At 44.5% G+C, this 17,397-nt stretch overlaps 1 protein-coding gene across 1 annotated transcript; it reads left to right on the top strand.

The window, feature by feature from the left end:
• The first annotated feature begins 2,868 nt into the window (after window positions 1-2,868).
• Window positions 2,869-5,834, top strand: chst7 (carbohydrate (N-acetylglucosamine 6-O) sulfotransferase 7). The gene has a single exon (XM_002936978.5). The coding sequence runs from the start codon at window positions 3,210-3,212 to the stop codon at window positions 4,464-4,466; it is 1,257 nt and encodes a 418-aa protein (XP_002937024.2). The 5' UTR covers window positions 2,869-3,209; the 3' UTR covers window positions 4,467-5,834.
• Window positions 5,835-17,397: the final 11,563 nt, after the last annotated feature.

The following is a 17,397-nucleotide window of genomic DNA, read 5'->3' as shown; positions in this document are numbered from 1 at the left end:
ATACAATATGCATCATAACAAAATTAGACAGGTGCATAAATTTGGGCACCCCAACAGAGATATTACATCAATACTTAGTTGAGCCTCCTTTTGCAAATGTAACAGCCTCTAGGCGCCTCCTATAGCCTTTAATGAGTGTCTGAATTTTGGATGGTGGTATTTTTGACCATTCGCCCATACAAACTCTCCAGTTCAGTTAAATTTGATGGCTGCCCAGCATGGACAGCCTGCTTCAAATCATCCCATAGATTTTCCATGATATTCAAGTCAGGGGACTTTGATGGCCATTTCAGAATATTGCACTCTGCATAAATGCCTTTGTACATCTCCAACTGTGTTTAGGGTCATTGTCTTGTTGGAATATCCAACCCCTGTGTAACATTATCCCTGCTTGAACATTATCCTGAAGTATTAGTTGATTTTGGGTTGACTTCATCCAACCCTCGACTTTAACAAGGGCCCCAGTCCCTGAACTAGACACACAGCCCCACAGCATGATGTAACCCCCACCAAATTTGACAGTAGGTATTTCTTGGGATGCGGTGTTCTTCTTCCTCCATGCAAAGCGCTTTTTATTATGACCAAATAACTCAATTTTTGTCTCATCAGTCCAAAGCACTTTGTTCCAAAATGACTCTGGCTTATCTAAATGGGCTACATGAGCTTTTCCATATAACAAGCGACTCTGTTTGTGGTGTGAGTGCAGAAAAAGCTTCTTTCTCATCCCCCTGCCATGCAGATGCTTTGTGCAAATTGCGCTGAATTGTAGAACGATGTACAGATACATCATCTGCAGCAAGATGTTCTTTAGGGTCTTTGGAAGTGATCCACACAATCCTCTGCATATGCCACTCCTGTATTTTTCTTGGCCTGTCAGACCTGGGTTTTACAGCAACTGTGTCTGTGACCTTCCTTTTTGTGATTACATTCCTTACAGTTGAAACTGACAGTTTAAACCTCTGAGATAGCTTTTTGTAGCCTTTCCCTAAACCAGGGATCCCCAACCTTTTTTGTACATGCGAGCCACATTAAAATGTAAAAAGACTTGGGGAGCACCACAAGCATAAAACCTGTTTCTGGGAGTGCCCAATAAGGACTGTTATTAGCTATTTAATAGTCCCTATATGGACTGGAAGACTACAGGAGGTTCTGTTGGGCAGTGCATCTGGTTTTTGTGCAACCAAAACTTGCCTCCAAGCCAAGAATTCAAAAATAAGCACCAGCTTTAAGGCCACTGGGAGCAACATCCAAGGGGTTGGAGAGCAACATGTTGCTCACAAGTCACTCTTTGGGACCACTGCCCTAAAGCATGATATTACATTTACATTACATTAACATTTATTTATAAAGCGCCAACATATTCCACAGCGCTGTACAATAAGTGGGTTACATACATTGGACATACAGAGTAACATATAAAGCAATCAATAACCGATACAAGAGGTGAAGAGGGCCCTGCCCAAAAGAGCTTACAATCTATGATACTGAACAATCTTTGTTTTTAGATCTTTTGAGAGTTGCTTTGAGGATCCCATGCGGTCACTCTCAGAGGAGAGTCAAACAGAAGCACAACTTGCAATTGGCCACCTTAAATACCTTTTCTCGTGATTGGACACACCTGCCTATGAAGTTCAAGGCTTAACGAGCTAATCCAACCAATTTGGTATTGCCAGTAATCAGTATTGAGCAGTTACATGCACTCAAATTAGCAAAACTAAATACTGCTTCACTAAAATGTTTTGTTCGGAAAACACCCCAGTACTCATATGTTCCTGGGAATGAAAGACATACCACTATTATCTTTTTTGTTTAAAGTGAAGTAAATTATTATGCTGGCTGAGAGGGGCTCCCAAACTTTTTCATATGACTGTATGTAAGAAAAGGCACTAAGTTTGGCCAGAAGCAGTTACCCATAGCAAACAATAAGGCCGATAAATGGTAGCTACTGATTGGTTGCTATGGATTACTGCTTCTGAGCAAACTTACTGCCTTATTACATAACCCTATCAACAGGGCTGGTTAAAAAACTGCGGGGCCCAATTGGGACCATTTTGGTGAAGCCCCATACACAAGGTGTTGCTGATGATGTAACCCTGCCTTTTTGCCTCTTTTTATCCTGTTCCATTGGCTCCCAACATTTCAGGGCACAATGTGGCCCCCAAGCACTGGGCACTGACACACCAAGCATACTATATAGTGTGAGACTATTAGCCCCTCAAGCACACTATACACAGTGAAAGGCAGTGGCCTGGGTTAGCAGCATGAATGCAGTGCTGACATTGTATTTAATGTCCCAGAACACATAGCTGCATTATCAGGCAAAAGTTGTTGTGGGCAGGCTAAACAGATTTATGTTATTCCCCCTACTGTGGCGCCCCCATGCAGGCAACGCGGCCGGCCACCTCACCCCTGCACCTTAGCCCCCCCTCATGTGTGCGCGCATGCACAGTCCCATCAAGTGAGCAGGGGGGGGGGTCATTACACCCACCGCGTAATGACAAGCGGCAGGGGCAATGAGAAGGGAGCAAGCGCTAGGGGTAAGCAGGAGGGGTTCCTGCCTGGTGCCCCCCAATTGTTGCACCCTAAGTAGGTGCCTCTTCTGCCTACCCCTAGTTCTGGCTCCCATGGGTGCTCAGCCCTATTAGTCCCAATAGGTCCAATTCGCCTAAGGCCAGACCTGCCTATTAAATTCCCATAGATGGAAAAAAGGCAGAAAAGGAGAACAGATAGAGCGTTGCTACAGGAGGGTCCTGTGTAGGGGAACAAAGCCCACACATCCGTTGCATGCCCTGGCTAGTAACTCCTGCCCTGCTGGATAAAGCACTAGAATCCCCTAGGGCCCGTGGGACTGACAGGCTGCGCCACAGGTTGGCACATCCCCGCTGACCGGACCGCTATCAGCGCTACCCAACGTGCGGTACAAGGGAACAAAACATCAGCCTGTTTAGCGCCGCCCCTGGGCGTGTCCCAAGGAAGCGGCATGAGGAGACAAACAAACCCGAGAGTGAGGGGAATCTTCCCGTCTCTTTACTCCGAGTGCCTGGGGAGCCGCTGTCCCCCTGTGAGTACATGTGAGTACATGTGAGCTCTCCCCGCACGGTACATGTACCGCAGGGTACTGAGTGAGATCAGAATAGCAGTAGGATCCCCGGGCCGCCCCGCTGCCCCATGGTGCCGCCGCCGCACAGACCCTAAGCAGCCCCCGCGGCATGAGGAAGCGCTGCCTGTTGCTGCTGCTGCTGTACTCGGCGCTGGTGCTGCTGCTCTTCTCGCTGCTCCTGCAGGATGGGGGGCTCGGCAAGCGGCGGACAGGGAGCCGGACTGAGCCGCGGCGATGCCCATCGCTAAACCCGTCGCTGTGGGAGACGGCGGAGGAAGCAGAAGGCGGAATCTCCCCGCAGCCCCGCACACACGTGTATATCCATGCCACCTGGCGCAGCGGCTCGTCCTTCCTAGGGGAGATCTTCAACCAGCACCCCCACGTCTTCTACCTGTACGAGCCGGCCTGGCACATGTGGCAATCGCTGTACCCAGGGGACGCGGAGAGCTTGCAAGGGGCGCTACGGGACCTGCTCGCGTCTCTCTTTCGCTGCGACTTCTCCGCGCTCAGACTTTACGCCGGGGGAAACATTAGCACTGCGGGGCTGTTCGGCTGGAAGACCAACAAAGTGATCTGCAGCGCCCCGCTGTGTGCGAGTGCGGGAGAGGCCACTAGCGCCGGGGGTGCTCGGGAAAAGGTGGGGCTGGTGGAGCCCAGTGAGTGTGAGAAGCGGTGCCCCGGCCGCCCTCTGCGGGAGCTGGAGAAGGAGTGCCGCCGCTACCCCGTAATGGTGATAAAGGACGTGCGGCTGATGGAGCTCTCTGCCCTGCTGCCTCTGCTACGGGACCCTGCGCTCAATTTGCGGGTGGTACAGCTGTTCCGGGACCCTCGGGCAGTACATAATTCCCGCCTGCGCTCCAAGCGCTCTCTATTGCGGGAGAGCCTGCAGGTACTGCGGAGCCAGTTGCGCGGAGCGGACCCAGCCAGTAGGGCTCGGCAGCAGCAGCAACTGCACAAGGGAGGGACTGATTACCTGCTGAATGGGGCCCTAGAGGTGATCTGCCAGGCCTGGCTCCGGGACCTACTTCTGGTCAGGGAACCTGCTCCTGCTTGGCTCCGCCATAGATACATGAGATTGCGCTACGAGGACCTGATACAACAGCCCCAAGAGCAGCTGGGCCGCCTGTTGCGCTTTGTGGGACTGCCTGCTATTCCCGAGCTGCGGGACTTTGTACTGAATATGACCAGGGGCCCCAGCTACTCCTCCGACCAGCCCTTTGTGGTGTCAGCTCGGGATGCCCGGGAGCTGGTGGCCGCCTGGAGGGAGAGGCTGAGCACCGAGCAGATCCGCAGAGTGCAAGATGCCTGTGGGGAGGCCATGACTGTCTTGTCCTACAGGGCTGAGGGGGAGGAAACACATCCCTGACCCCAATGCATTGCTTGCAGAGCCAGTGTCCCTATCAAACTTTCTGTTAGTATTGTTTAGGGCAGTGGCACACAGGGAGATTAGACACCCAGCAGCTGCCGCAGGCGACTAGTCTCCCCGCAATACCAATGCCATTGGTATTGTACACGCATCAATTCACTTGGCCCAAACTTGCCTTGTAAGGAAACTTCAGGCAACTTTGGAAAACCGAAGCGATGCGTGTACAATCCCACCGGCAATTTACATTGTTCCAAGTCACTGGAAAGATGGCACCTGCACAGTTATACTGTGATGAACCATCCAGTTACACTCACAAGGCCAGATGTTCTTCAGCTTCCTACAGGCCCCACTGATATTTCTTTCTCATCATTTTATCAAGATATGCCCAATTTGTAAATTAAGTTGCCATGTGGCCATAACACTGTACTGTATGACACCAAGATACCCTTTTAAAGTGAGATTGTTTTAATGAATTATGTATTTTAAAACCAAATATCACAGGGTGTCTTGCCAAGTAAAAGAAACATTCTCTTATGTGTGACAGGTGCTGCAATAATACAACATTGCTAGGTAACAGTAAGAAAGTGTTACACCAGTGTTCATTTGGCCAAAAGAGGAGGCCACTGTATACTACAGGTCTAGAGCTAAATCTAACAGAAATGTTTGACTCAATATATACTGAAAAGTTAATTGATTTTAAAGCCTAATTAGCAATTGGCTATAAAAAGCAAATGGAAAGCAGATTTCCACCCACATCTTTTTGTATAATGAAATTACATTTTAATTCTAAACAACTATCCGATATACATTTATCGCAGATTTTCAATTTTAATTGGAAGCTGAATTTTGTGCTTATCTTTTTCTGTTTTTATTTATTTTTTTTTAGGGGGGGTCTAACTCTTAAACCATGTAGCAGAAATCAGTTCATCTTTTGGTCTGTTATTCAGTTGGCTTCAGCTACATTGTTTTAAGAGTCAGAACTGGGAATAGAGGATGAACCAGCCAGACCATGCTGCCTTCAATAGCGATTAGATAAAAAATGAGATAAAATAATGTAAAACCCATGTCATCTTCTATTGAATATATATTGGAAAGTTGCTCAGAATGACATTTTCTTTCATTATGCAAAACAATTTCCCCTCTATGAGTGTGGAGTTCGTCTACAAATGGTAAAAAAGCTGATTTCCTGTAGGTTAGGAGAATGAGCAACACTGCACCCATACTATAAAATACTATTTGAGTGTGATCTCCTGCATGTACATGTACAGCACTAACCTTTTTTTTTAAATCAGTCACACTTTTTTGTAGATTTACCAAAGCTGTGTTATTTGTACAATAAAACATTTTTGTATTTTACTGTTCAAAGAATATTCCTCCACGTTGAACCTGTTTAATGTGCATTAACCCTTTAATTGTCAATTGCATAGGGTGTGCACACCAGCAGAAAAGTGCTTCAGCTACTAACATTAGCCTAGGAATTCTATTCTTGGCTTATCGAACTTTTAAGGGCTGACTGGGGTGTCTTTTAATGTGTCCTATCATTGTCCAAGATCCCAAAACCTATAAAGGATCCCAAGATCTGTGCTCCTTTTATGGAAATTCCAATGCTTTCTTAGGATTCCATTTATAATAGCAAATGTGCAGGTCCCCCATGCAGAAAAGTCATCAGTATCCCTACGCAGAATGGGTGCCAAAGGGAGTGGTTCCCAGTTTGACAGAAGAGAAGCAATCCGTGCTGCAGCAGTTGTAAACGGGAAACTGAGTATCCCACTGACTTTTAGCAAATGTATTTATTTATTTTATTTACAGTTCTGAAAATAAATAATAAACTGGCCATGATTAATATTGATTACCTTTGCACACAAAGCTGTGTGGTAACATCACTTGGATTTAATATACCCATATAATAAAGTGCATTGCTTTGGTTGAAGCAACAGGGAATCTTGTAATTAGGCTTATATTATAAATCCCAAACTGTTTGCACCTCCTTTTGCGTCTGTTGGAGACACTTGTGACACTTTTGCGACACACGTGTTACATGACCTGGAGCTTAGGGCACAATCTTCATTCCTGCTAAGAATTCAACCTACACTAAGGGGCTGATTTACTAAGACACGATTTCGAATCCAAATTGGAAAAATTCCGATTGGAAACGAACATTTTGCGACTTTTTTGTATTTTTTGCGATTTTTTCGGCGTCTTTACGATTTTTGCGAAAAACGCGAGTTTTTCGTAGCCATTACGAAAGTTGCGCAAAGTCGCGATTTTTTCGTAGCTTTAAAACTTGCACGCAAAGTCGCGCCTTTTTCATAGCGTTAAAACTTAAAAGGCGCGACTTTGTGCGCAAGTTTTAACGCTACGAAAAAATCTCGACTTTGCGCAACTTTCGTAATGGCTACTAAAAACTCGCGTTTTTGCGCAAAAATCGTAAAGACGCCGAAAAAATAGCAAAAAAATAAGAAAAAATCGCAAAATACCGATCATTACGAAAAAAACGCAATCGGACGCATTCGGCCCGTTCGTGGGTTAGTAAATGTGCCCCTAAGGCTCTGTTACCTTAGGCAAGTTTGGGCTGGCAAAGCACATCTTTAGCGAGTCACAATCCCAACTCTGACCCCGGATCACCCAGCACATGACATTAGCATGTCCCAATTCCTATGGCAGCAGCCTGCCCTCCACTTATTTAAATACTCAAGCCTGCCCTTTTTTGTGGGGTCAGGTCCTCATACAGATAACAGACAAATCACCTTTTTGTTCATATAGTAACATAGTAACATAGTAAGTTGGGTTGAAAAAAGACATGCGTCCATCAAGTTCAACCATAATGCCTATATATAACCTGCCTAACTACTAGTTGATCCAGAGGAAGGCAAAAAAAAACATCTGAAGCCTCTCTAATTTGCCACAGAGGGGAAAAAATTCCTTCCTGACTCCAAGATGGCAATCGGACCAGTCCCTGGATCAACTAGTACTAAGAGCTATCTCCCATAACCCTGTATTCCCTCACTTGCTAAGAATCCATCCAGCCCTTTCTTAAAGTTATATAATGTATCAGCCAGCACGACTGATTCGGGGAGGGAATTCCACAACTTCACAGCTCTCACTGTAAAAAATCCTTTCCGAATGTTTAAATGGAACCTCCCTTCTTCTAAACGAAGTGGGTGCCCTCGTGTCCGTTGGAAGGACCTACTGGTAAATAAAACATTAGAAAGGTTATTATATGATCCCTTTATATATTTATACATAGTTATCATGTCACCTCTTAAGCGCCTCTTCTCCAGTGTAAACAGACCCAACTTGGCCAGTCTTTCTTCATAACTGAGACTTTCCATACCCTTTACCAGCTTAGTTGCCCTTCTCTGGACCCTCTCTAACTCAGTAATGTCCCGTTTGAGCACTGGAGACCAAAACTGAACAGCATATTCTAGATGGGGCCTTACCAGCGCTCTGTAAAGGGGAAGAATAACCCCCTCCTCCCGTGAATCTATACCCCTTTTAATACAGCTCAAAACCTTGTTTGCCCTTGCAGCTGCTGCCTGGCATTGCTTGCTACAGCCAAGTTTATTATCTACAAGGACTCCAAGGTCCTTCTCCATTATGGATTTGCCTAGTGCAGTCCCATTAAGGGTATACGGGGCTTGCATATTTTTACATCCCAGGTGCATGACCTTACATTTATCCACATTAAATCTCATCTGCCACTTAGCTGCCCAGATTGCCAGTTGGTCAAGATCCTGCTGCAGGGATGTCACATCCTGGATAGAATTGACTGGTCTGCAGAGTTTTGTGTCATCTGCAAATACTGATACATTACTCATAATACCCTCCCCTAAGTCATTTATGAACAAATTAAACAAAAGTGGACCCAGTACAGAACCCTGAGGGACCCCACTGAGGACCTTATTCCAAGTAGAGAATGTACCATTAACAACCACCCTCTGTACCCGATCCTGTAGCCAGTTTTCTATACATGTGCAAACGGCTTCACTAAGACCAATAGACCTTAGCTTAGAAAGCAGTCGTTTGTGGGGAACGGTATCAAATGCTTTGGCAAAATCCAAATAGATGATATCTACTGCATCCCCACTGTCCAGCTTCTTACTTACCTCATCATAAAAAGCAATTAAATTGGTCTGACATGACCTGTCCTTCATAAAGCCATGCTGATTACTGCTCATAATGGCATTCTCCACTACATAATTTTGAATGTGATCCCTTAACAAGCCTTCAAATAACTTGCCCACCACGGATGTCAAACTTACAGGCCTATAATTGCCAGGCTGAGATCTTACTCCCTTTTTAAATATGGGAATGACATTCGCCTTCTTCCAATCCCTAGGTACCATACCTTATGAAAGAGAGTCTGAGAATATCAGAAACAAGGGCCACTGCAATTCTGCCCCTAGCTCTCTCAGTACCCGAGGGTGTATTCCATCTGGCCCAGGTGCCTTGTTTACATTTATCGTGTGTAACCCTTTAAGCACCATATCCTGTGCCAACCACTGTGTAGTTGGAGCTGAGGCAACAGTGAAGCTATTGGGTGGGACTTGGCCCACTGGCTCCTCTACTGTATACACAGAAGAAAAGAACTGGTTAAGCACATCTGCCTTTTCTGTATCCGCTGTAACCATATTGTTATTATAACTCAATGGGGCCACACCCTCAACCTGCATCTTTTTACTATTAATATACTTAAAAAACTTTTTGGGGTTAGTCTTGGCCTCGGCCGCGATGCGCTCCTCATTTTCTATCTTTGCCTTCCGGATTGCTGTTTTACAACACTTGTTATAGTGTTTATAATCATTAAACGCATCTACTGTCCCCTCTGACTTATATTTCTTAAAAGCTTTCATTTTTTTCACTATTAACTTCTTTACCTCAGAGTTAAGCCACATAGGGTGATTCTTAACACTTCTACTTTTTCTTATTAATGGAATAAATTGAGAACAGTAATGATTTAATATCATTTTAAATGACAACCATTTCTGCTCTGTGTTTTTATCAGAAAACATAATGCCCCAATCTATGCCCTGAAGCGCTGCCCTTAAGGAACTAAAATTTGCCTTCCTAAAATTCATTGTCTTTGTTGCCCCCGTGTAAATTTGTTTCCTGCACCAAACATTAAATGAAATAACATTATGGTCACTATTACCCAGGGGTTCAACCACTTGCACATTTGCTATACGTTCTGGGCCATTAGAGATCACTAGATCCAGTATAGCATGGTTCCTGGTTGGCTCCTCAACAACTTGTGACATAAAGTTGTCATGCAGCAAGTTTATAAACTTGTTCCCATTTACTGTCCTGGCAGTACTATTGCCCCAGTCAATATCAGGGTAATTAAAATCCCCCATTATTATCACTTGCCCCAAACTAGCAGCCTTTTCTATTTGCAACAGGAGCTGGGCCTCCTCCTCTTCGCTTACATTAGGGGGTCTATAGCATACCCCTACAATTAGTTTGGTAGATTCCTTACTATCTGTGAGAAGCTCAACCCATAAGGATTCAGCTCCCTCTGTTAACCCCATCACTTCCTCCCTAATATTTGCTTTTAATTCCTGCTTAATGAACAGACACACTCCTCCTCCTTTTCTATTGCCCCTGTCCCTCCGAAACAATGTATACCCCCCAATATTAACTGCCCAGTCATGAGACTCATTCAACCAAGTTTCAGCAACTCCAATCACATCATATTTCCGCTCCAACGCCAGTACCTCCAGCTCTCCCATTTTACCAGTCAGACTCCTTGCATTGGTAAACATACATTTAATACTGGTTCCGGCGTGAGAATGACGTGTAAACAACTTATGGGCCTCCCTGCCATTATCAGTATCCCGAAGCAAGTCTCCTCCCCCATTTTCCCTTACTATGCCCACTACCTCATCTATCCTGTCTACCACAGAATTTCCCTCTGCACCCTCCCCCCCCACTCCTAGTTTAAAATCTCCTCCAACCTTCTAGCCATCTTTTCCCCCAAAGCAGCTGCCCCATCATCATTGAGGTGCAGCCCATCCCTGGCAAAGAGCTTGTAGCCGATTGAGAAATCAGCCCAGTTCTGGAGAAACCCAAAGCCCTCCTCCCTACACCAATCTCTCAGCCACGCATTAATCTCCCTAAGCTCCCGCTGCCTTCTTAAAGGAACAGTAACACCAAAAAATGAAAGTGTATAAAAGTAACTAAAATATAATGTGCTGCTGCCCTGCACTGGTAAAAGTTGTGTGTTTACTTCAGAAAGGCTACTATAATTTATATAAATAAGCTGCTATGTAGCCGTGGGGGCAGCCATTCAAAGGAGAAAAGGCACATGCACATAGCAGATAACAGATAAAACACTATTGTATTCTACAGAACTTATCTGTTATCTGCTATGTAACCTGTGCCTTTTCTCCTTTTTTCCAGCTTGAATGGCTGCCCCCGTGGCTACACAGCAGCTTATTATATGAATTATAGTAGAATTACTGTAGCAAACACACCAGTTTTACCAGTGCAGGGCAACAGTGCATTATATTTTTATTACTTTAAAGCTCTTTCATTTTTTGGTGTTACTGTTCCTTTAATGTTGCTCGTGGCACAGGTAATATCTCTGACAAAATTACCTTGGAAGTCCTCGCCCTCAACTTCGCACCTAGCTTTTTAAAATCGTTCTTGAGGACTTCCCCCCCTCCTCTAACTTTGTCATTGGTACCTATGTGTACCAAGACCGCCGGGTCTTCCCCAGCCCCTCCCAACAATCTGTCCACTCGTTCCACCACATGCCGAACCCTAGCACCAGGCAAGCAACACACAGTTCGGCATGTAGGGTCTTTGCGACAAATTACCCTATCCACCTTTCTAATAATTGAATCCCCTACAACTATAGCCTGCCTTCCCTTCCTAGCACTATTCCCCCCACCTGTATTAGAGGTGCCGGCTCCCAGGGTGCTCTGAGAGTCAGCCCGCTCCATACATGCCAGCTCAGAGCTGCCTTCCCCAGCATCTTCACCTAAAGCGGCAAATCTGTTGGATTGTCCAAGCTGTGAACCAGCCCCCCTACCCTTGTGTCCCCTACTTCCCCTCTTAACTGTTACAAATTTGTCTCCCTCATTAACCTCCACTGTCCCTTCTCCACCCCCCACTACACCGGCCCCTGCCAGTGGTTGCTCAGTGAGCCTCCTGTTCTCCCCCATGCTTGCAGCTGCCCTCAGTGCTGCCAGTTCCCCCCTTAGATTCTGCACCTCAGATTCCAAGAGGAAAACCCACCTGCATCTCTCACAAGTAAATGCTGCATGGAACTGCTGCTCCAGGACCCCATACATGCGGCAAGATGCACAAATATGTTTAGACTTTTACAAATACATTGTGCACTAACTGTGCCAGTTCTGTACCCATTAGGAGCAGGCACCAGCAATGAGCAGAAGAAGAGAGATTTTCTTTACCTGTGGGTATGTACTATGTTTTAAGTGATGCAGAAATAAATGATTTACTGAGCATTTGTCCTAATGTCATGCTCTTGTCTCTACAGGAGAATGTCTAGAATTAAAGTTTTAATTAATTAAAGGACAAGGCAACTCAAAATATAATTTTTTGCCTAATAAAAGAAACCAAAATTCTAAGCAGCTTTGCAATATACATTTATTACAAGTTTGTAATGGTTTTTGAGTTGCTCTGGTACACGGGCAGATTAGTTGCCCGCGACAAATCTCCTTTGTTGCGGGCGACAAATCTCCTTTGTTGCGGGTGACATATCTCCCCGGTATGACATCCCACCGACGATTTACATTTTCGGCATACGTGGTGGCATGATTTAGGCAATTTCAGCGATCGCACCGCCGCGTATGCCATGCCGATTTACATTTTCGCCAGTGGGATGTCATATCGGCGAGATTAGTTGCCTGCCACAAGGGAGTTTTGTCGCAGGCGACTAATCTCCCCGTGTACCAGAGCCCTAAAGCTTCCTCTTGCAGTAGGAAGAGATAAATCGCCTGTGATATCCAAGATTAACTGTGAGCAACTTATCTCCACATTGGGCATGACCCTTAGGGCTCTGGCACACGGGGAGATTAGTCGCCCGCGGCAAAACTCCCTGTTCGCGGGCGACTAATCTCCCCGAGTTGCCTACCCCTGCCATCCTACCGGCGAACATGTAAGTCGCCGGCGGGATGGCAGACGCGGCGGCGCGATTTCGCGCAAATCGCCGAAAAAGACTCGCGAGTCTTTTTTGGCGATTTCCTGAAATCGCCCCGCCGCGTCTGCCATCCCGCCGGCGACTTACATGTTCGCTGGTGGGATGGCAGGGGTAGGCAACTCGGGGAGATTAGTCGCCCGCGAACAGTGAGTTTTGCCGCGGGCGACTAATCTCCCCGTGTGCCAGAGCCCTTATGTATTGCTGGCAAGACTGCAGGGTTTAAGTGTGCAAGCTACGGCACGCCATTATGTGAATAGTGGGGAGGTACAATACATTAACAGTTTCACCTGAGTCAGGAGACTAGCTGTTAAAAACGTGACATGTTATATTTTGGCCATGGAACAATAAATACAGTCTGTGCTCTAACTGATAAAGTCATAATTGCTCCTGTTACCGCTAAGTATGTATAACAGGCCAGATTTCAAATGGATTCATGCATGATGGCCAGCTAACACTGCAATACTTAATGTTTCATTTAAAAAAGACGCAATCAGTTTTATTAATCAGTCTGGATGTCCATTTCCTCCAAGGCTGATGGGACTGAGGTGTCCCTTCCTCTGGCAGTCTGTCTATCCTGTCCTAATTAATATTTCCTGTTAAAAATAAAGCTGTGTTTTCAGGCATCTCTCACAAGTTTCCACTCAAAACAATGTTTTTATCTAAGGCTAAACCCCCCAGTGAGAGGTCTTTCCTGTAGGAAATCCTTTAATACACAAACCAAGGCTTTACCCACAAGTATATATACTGTGGCAGTTAGTTTGTGTGTGGCTAAATGATTCTCAGATTGGAGATGGTTGCATCTTTTCTTGCAATATTTTGTTGCTAAGGAAAACATGGGGATTCAGCAGTTAGAATTACTATCATGAGGCACTGGGGTTTTGTTTCTGATTCCATTCATCTGTTTGTAATTGTCTTCTTACTTGGATGGGTTTCCTAAGGGTGTTACAGTTTGCTCACACACACGTAGGCAGGCATGCATGCAAACTGAGATGTGCACCTACATCCCCTGTACAGCAAGATCATGGGGGGGGGGGCCAGAATTGGACTGGGAGTGTTTATATATATATATATATATATATATATAAAGGCACAGGATACCGTCATTTCAACATGAGTGCAATGAATAGGGGTTTTGCTTAACATACCTTTTGCCTAGTGTTTTTTGTTATTTCTTTAGCTAAACATGGCAAACAGAGAAATTGAAGTTACTTCATGTTTGGTTCTTGCGAGGTAGATGATTAGATTACTGAAGCATTGATAACCCCCTTGCATAACTAACTTCTGTTAATCTGGGCGCTAATTATTTACCTTGCATGGACCAAACAGAATGTCACTTTAGTTTCTCTGTTTGTCCTGTTTAGCTTAGGGCTCTGGCACACAAGGAGATTTGTCGCCGGAAATTTTTAAAAGAGCGATTTCGCGACAAGACGCCAAAGCTAAATCAATGGAAATCGCCAGCGTCAAAACATACGAGGCTACTTCAAATCGCCTGCTGTTTCAAATCGCACACAGACCCTTTTCTGAGCGACTTGAGTAAACATGAGGGGGGGTTAACTGTTGAGTGTACCATGGGTAGCAGATCGCCTGGAGCTCAACTCGCATGAAATCTCTTCATGGGTAATGTCGTGGCGACTTGTCGCCAAAGCGCCAGGGGGAAAAAACGCAGGGAACAAGTCTCCTCATGTGCCAGAGCCTTTAAGAAATGTAAAAAAAAACCCATAGATTTTGTCCTAACTAAAACAATAGGAAAAAAGAGCAAGATTATACTGACATGAGTCTTATCCTCTTCTAAGGAAATGTATTAATATCCCAAACAGCAGATGAGGTCTTGTCTCGTACACCGTCCAAGGGAAGGTGTGGTCAGCCATTAAATGTTATAAAACTGTCACAGATATCACTCCCCTGGCAGACATTGTGACATGCAGAAGCCCTCTCCCATTAGAAACCCTCTGCATAAGGAATGCTTTATCCAGCTTAACTAAGCCACCTGGCATAAATACCAAATAATGCTGTAAGTGTCTGCTTGGCTGAACCATGCCTGACAATACCCATTACTTTACATCATCTGACTCATCTTAAACAGTGCTTTATATAAGCATAAACTTCTAGGGCAGTAGCATGTTTGTAAAGGAGTTTGCTGCATTCACTTAAATCCTCCAGATGGAGAATTGCTGCTGCTATAAACAGTGTTGTTCCATATGTTCTAAGCAGCTTTATGAAGGAGATTGTGGAGGAGGGTGGAGAAATGTAGGATTTATGCATGACTCATGGCGATGGGTTTTATAAAATTGGCAAATCATCAATGAATTTAGTAATGCCCAAGGGGATATAAATCCTACTTTTAAGTACAGTTGATATGTGTTAAAAGTCAAATAATCAGCATAAATCATGCACCACACATATCTGTATATTTAAGAGAGCTATATTTTTGCTTTTAAAAGCTATATTTTTGCTTTAAATGAACTTTAAGTATGTTGTAGATGGATCAGTGCTAAGCAACATTTCTATTGGTCTTTATTTTTTTCTTTTTTATTATTAATACCTATTCTGCGTTTTTTCTGCTATAAAAAAAAAACAAAACATCAGGCTGTCTGGGTCACTGACCCAGGCAACCAGAAAGCATCTGCTGTAAAAGTTCAGTTTTATTGCATTTTCATATTTTTATTTGCTTATCTTTCTTTTCACGTCCTCTCCTATTGATTTTCCATTCTGACTTCCAAATTGCAATTGGTTTCTAGGGTAAAGTAATCAAATGACTTGCCAATTACCAAAATACCTAAGGCATCAAAGTTGTTCAACAAATATCGGTTGGACTGCCATTGCAGATACCCTGCAATCACTACAGATTTTACATACATACCAAATAGCCCAAGGCTTCAACTCTAAATGACCGTAAACCTTGGCATTTGCCCTATAGCCACCCTTTGAGCCCCTAAAAATCCCTTGGGTGAATTGTGGTGAAATTGGCACCTTTGGCCAGATTTAAAGCTGATGTGCCCCTCGGACTGTCCACAAATTCAGGGCTGTTAATAGTCTTACAAAGACCACTGCCTCTTAGAAAAAGAAGGGATTCATGGATAATGAAAGCAGCACTTCAGCTGTCTTGTGGTAAAACTGTGTCTTTTAAGAGAAGGAAAGGGTAAATCACTAAAGGTTTCCATATATAAGGTACCTCACAGTGACTGTAATCACTTACCTGATACCAGGCTGATGATACTGCAGAAAACTGCACCGGCCTGGGGTATTTCTGGAGGAGCACCATGGAGCAATCCTCTTCCTGCTTCCTGCCTCTCTTCGCCTGGGTGTGCATGCACAGTAGAGTGAAAAGCTGAATGTTAAGAAAAAAAAGATGGATTTTTCATTCTGCCGTGCATGTGCCTAATCACACCTGGAGAAAAGACAGAAGAGGAAGATCCCTGAAGATCAACTCATACAAAAGTCATGTATCAGGTTCGGAATTACAATAACTGGGGGCTGCGTAACATTTGACACCCCCAGTAATTAACCCTTTAAACTAATTACTGACTATGATCTCAGTTTTATTATTGCGGCTTGCTAAGTGCAATGCTTTTTCTACATTATGAGCTACACTAAAAGAACTCTCGTACCCAAAGGTAACCACAGAAAAGGTAGATATTTTGAACTACCAATATACTTATGGGCATATTTATTATGCTGTGTAAAAAACGGCGAGAAAATTTGCTACACATCGGCAGGCTTCGCCGTGTAAAATTGGCGTAAAAACAGCGTCATTTTTTAATAATGGCATAATATCTGGCGCTCAGACTGCAATCTTTTCCATTTATTTTACACAGCATTTTTACTCTGTTTTTTCTGCGAATTTGTTTTACACAGCATAATAAATACGCCCCTTAGTCTCTAGGACATGAGCTGTACTCTCAGCCAGCATACGTACAGTGACCCCAGCACATAACAGCACAGTGTAACCGTCAGCATATGCACAGTGACCCAAGTATAAAAGCTGGAGAATACAAGCTAAACATTTCCAAAAGTATTCAGACACACACCTTTCCAACATCTCATTCTCAAACCAAGCGTAATATAAAGTTGGTCCTCCATTTACAGCTATATTAGCTTCTGCTCTTCTTGGAAGGATTCAGCTAGATGGGGATATTGCTGTGATTTGATTCCATTCAGGCACAAATGTATTAACTGAGCATGGATACTGAGGATCGGGCCTGGCCATTCCCGTTCATCCTACAGGTGTTCAGTTGGGTTAAGGTCAGGGCTCTGTGGAGCCTAGTCAAGTTTTTCCACACCAATCTCCACAAACCAACTACATATGGGCATTTTACTATGTGCATTGTGATGTTATTGTGCTGACACAGGAAAGGGCCATCTTCAAAAAAGGAAGCAATTGTAATTGTAATTGTCCAGGGTCCTAGCCCAAACCATGAAAAACAGCCATAGACCATTGTTCCTACACCAAAATTTACAGTCAGTATTACACATTCAGGCATGGTGTGTTCTGGCATCTGCCAACCCAGACATTTCCAATAAACTGCCAGATGGAGAAGTGCAAATCATGTTTCCACTGCTCAAGAGTCTAGTGGTGGCCATTGATGTTTGGCTCATGCTTGGCAGTGTGTACAGCTACACACCCATTAAAATCTCATGTCCTTTGTGATTCCTGTGTGGGCCATTGACCTAGACTGCACTTCTGTACAGGGCCAGGCCAAGTTAAATAGGCACCCGGTGCGCCTCCCCGACCCTTTTCTTGTGCATGTGTGTGCATGTGTGTGCATG

The sequence above is a fragment of the Xenopus tropicalis genome, chromosome 2 (genome assembly GCF_000004195.4).
Source record: "Xenopus tropicalis strain Nigerian chromosome 2, UCB_Xtro_10.0, whole genome shotgun sequence".
NCBI lineage: Eukaryota > Metazoa > Chordata > Amphibia > Anura > Pipidae > Xenopus > Xenopus tropicalis.
This window is presented reverse-complemented; position numbering and strand designations above follow the sequence as displayed.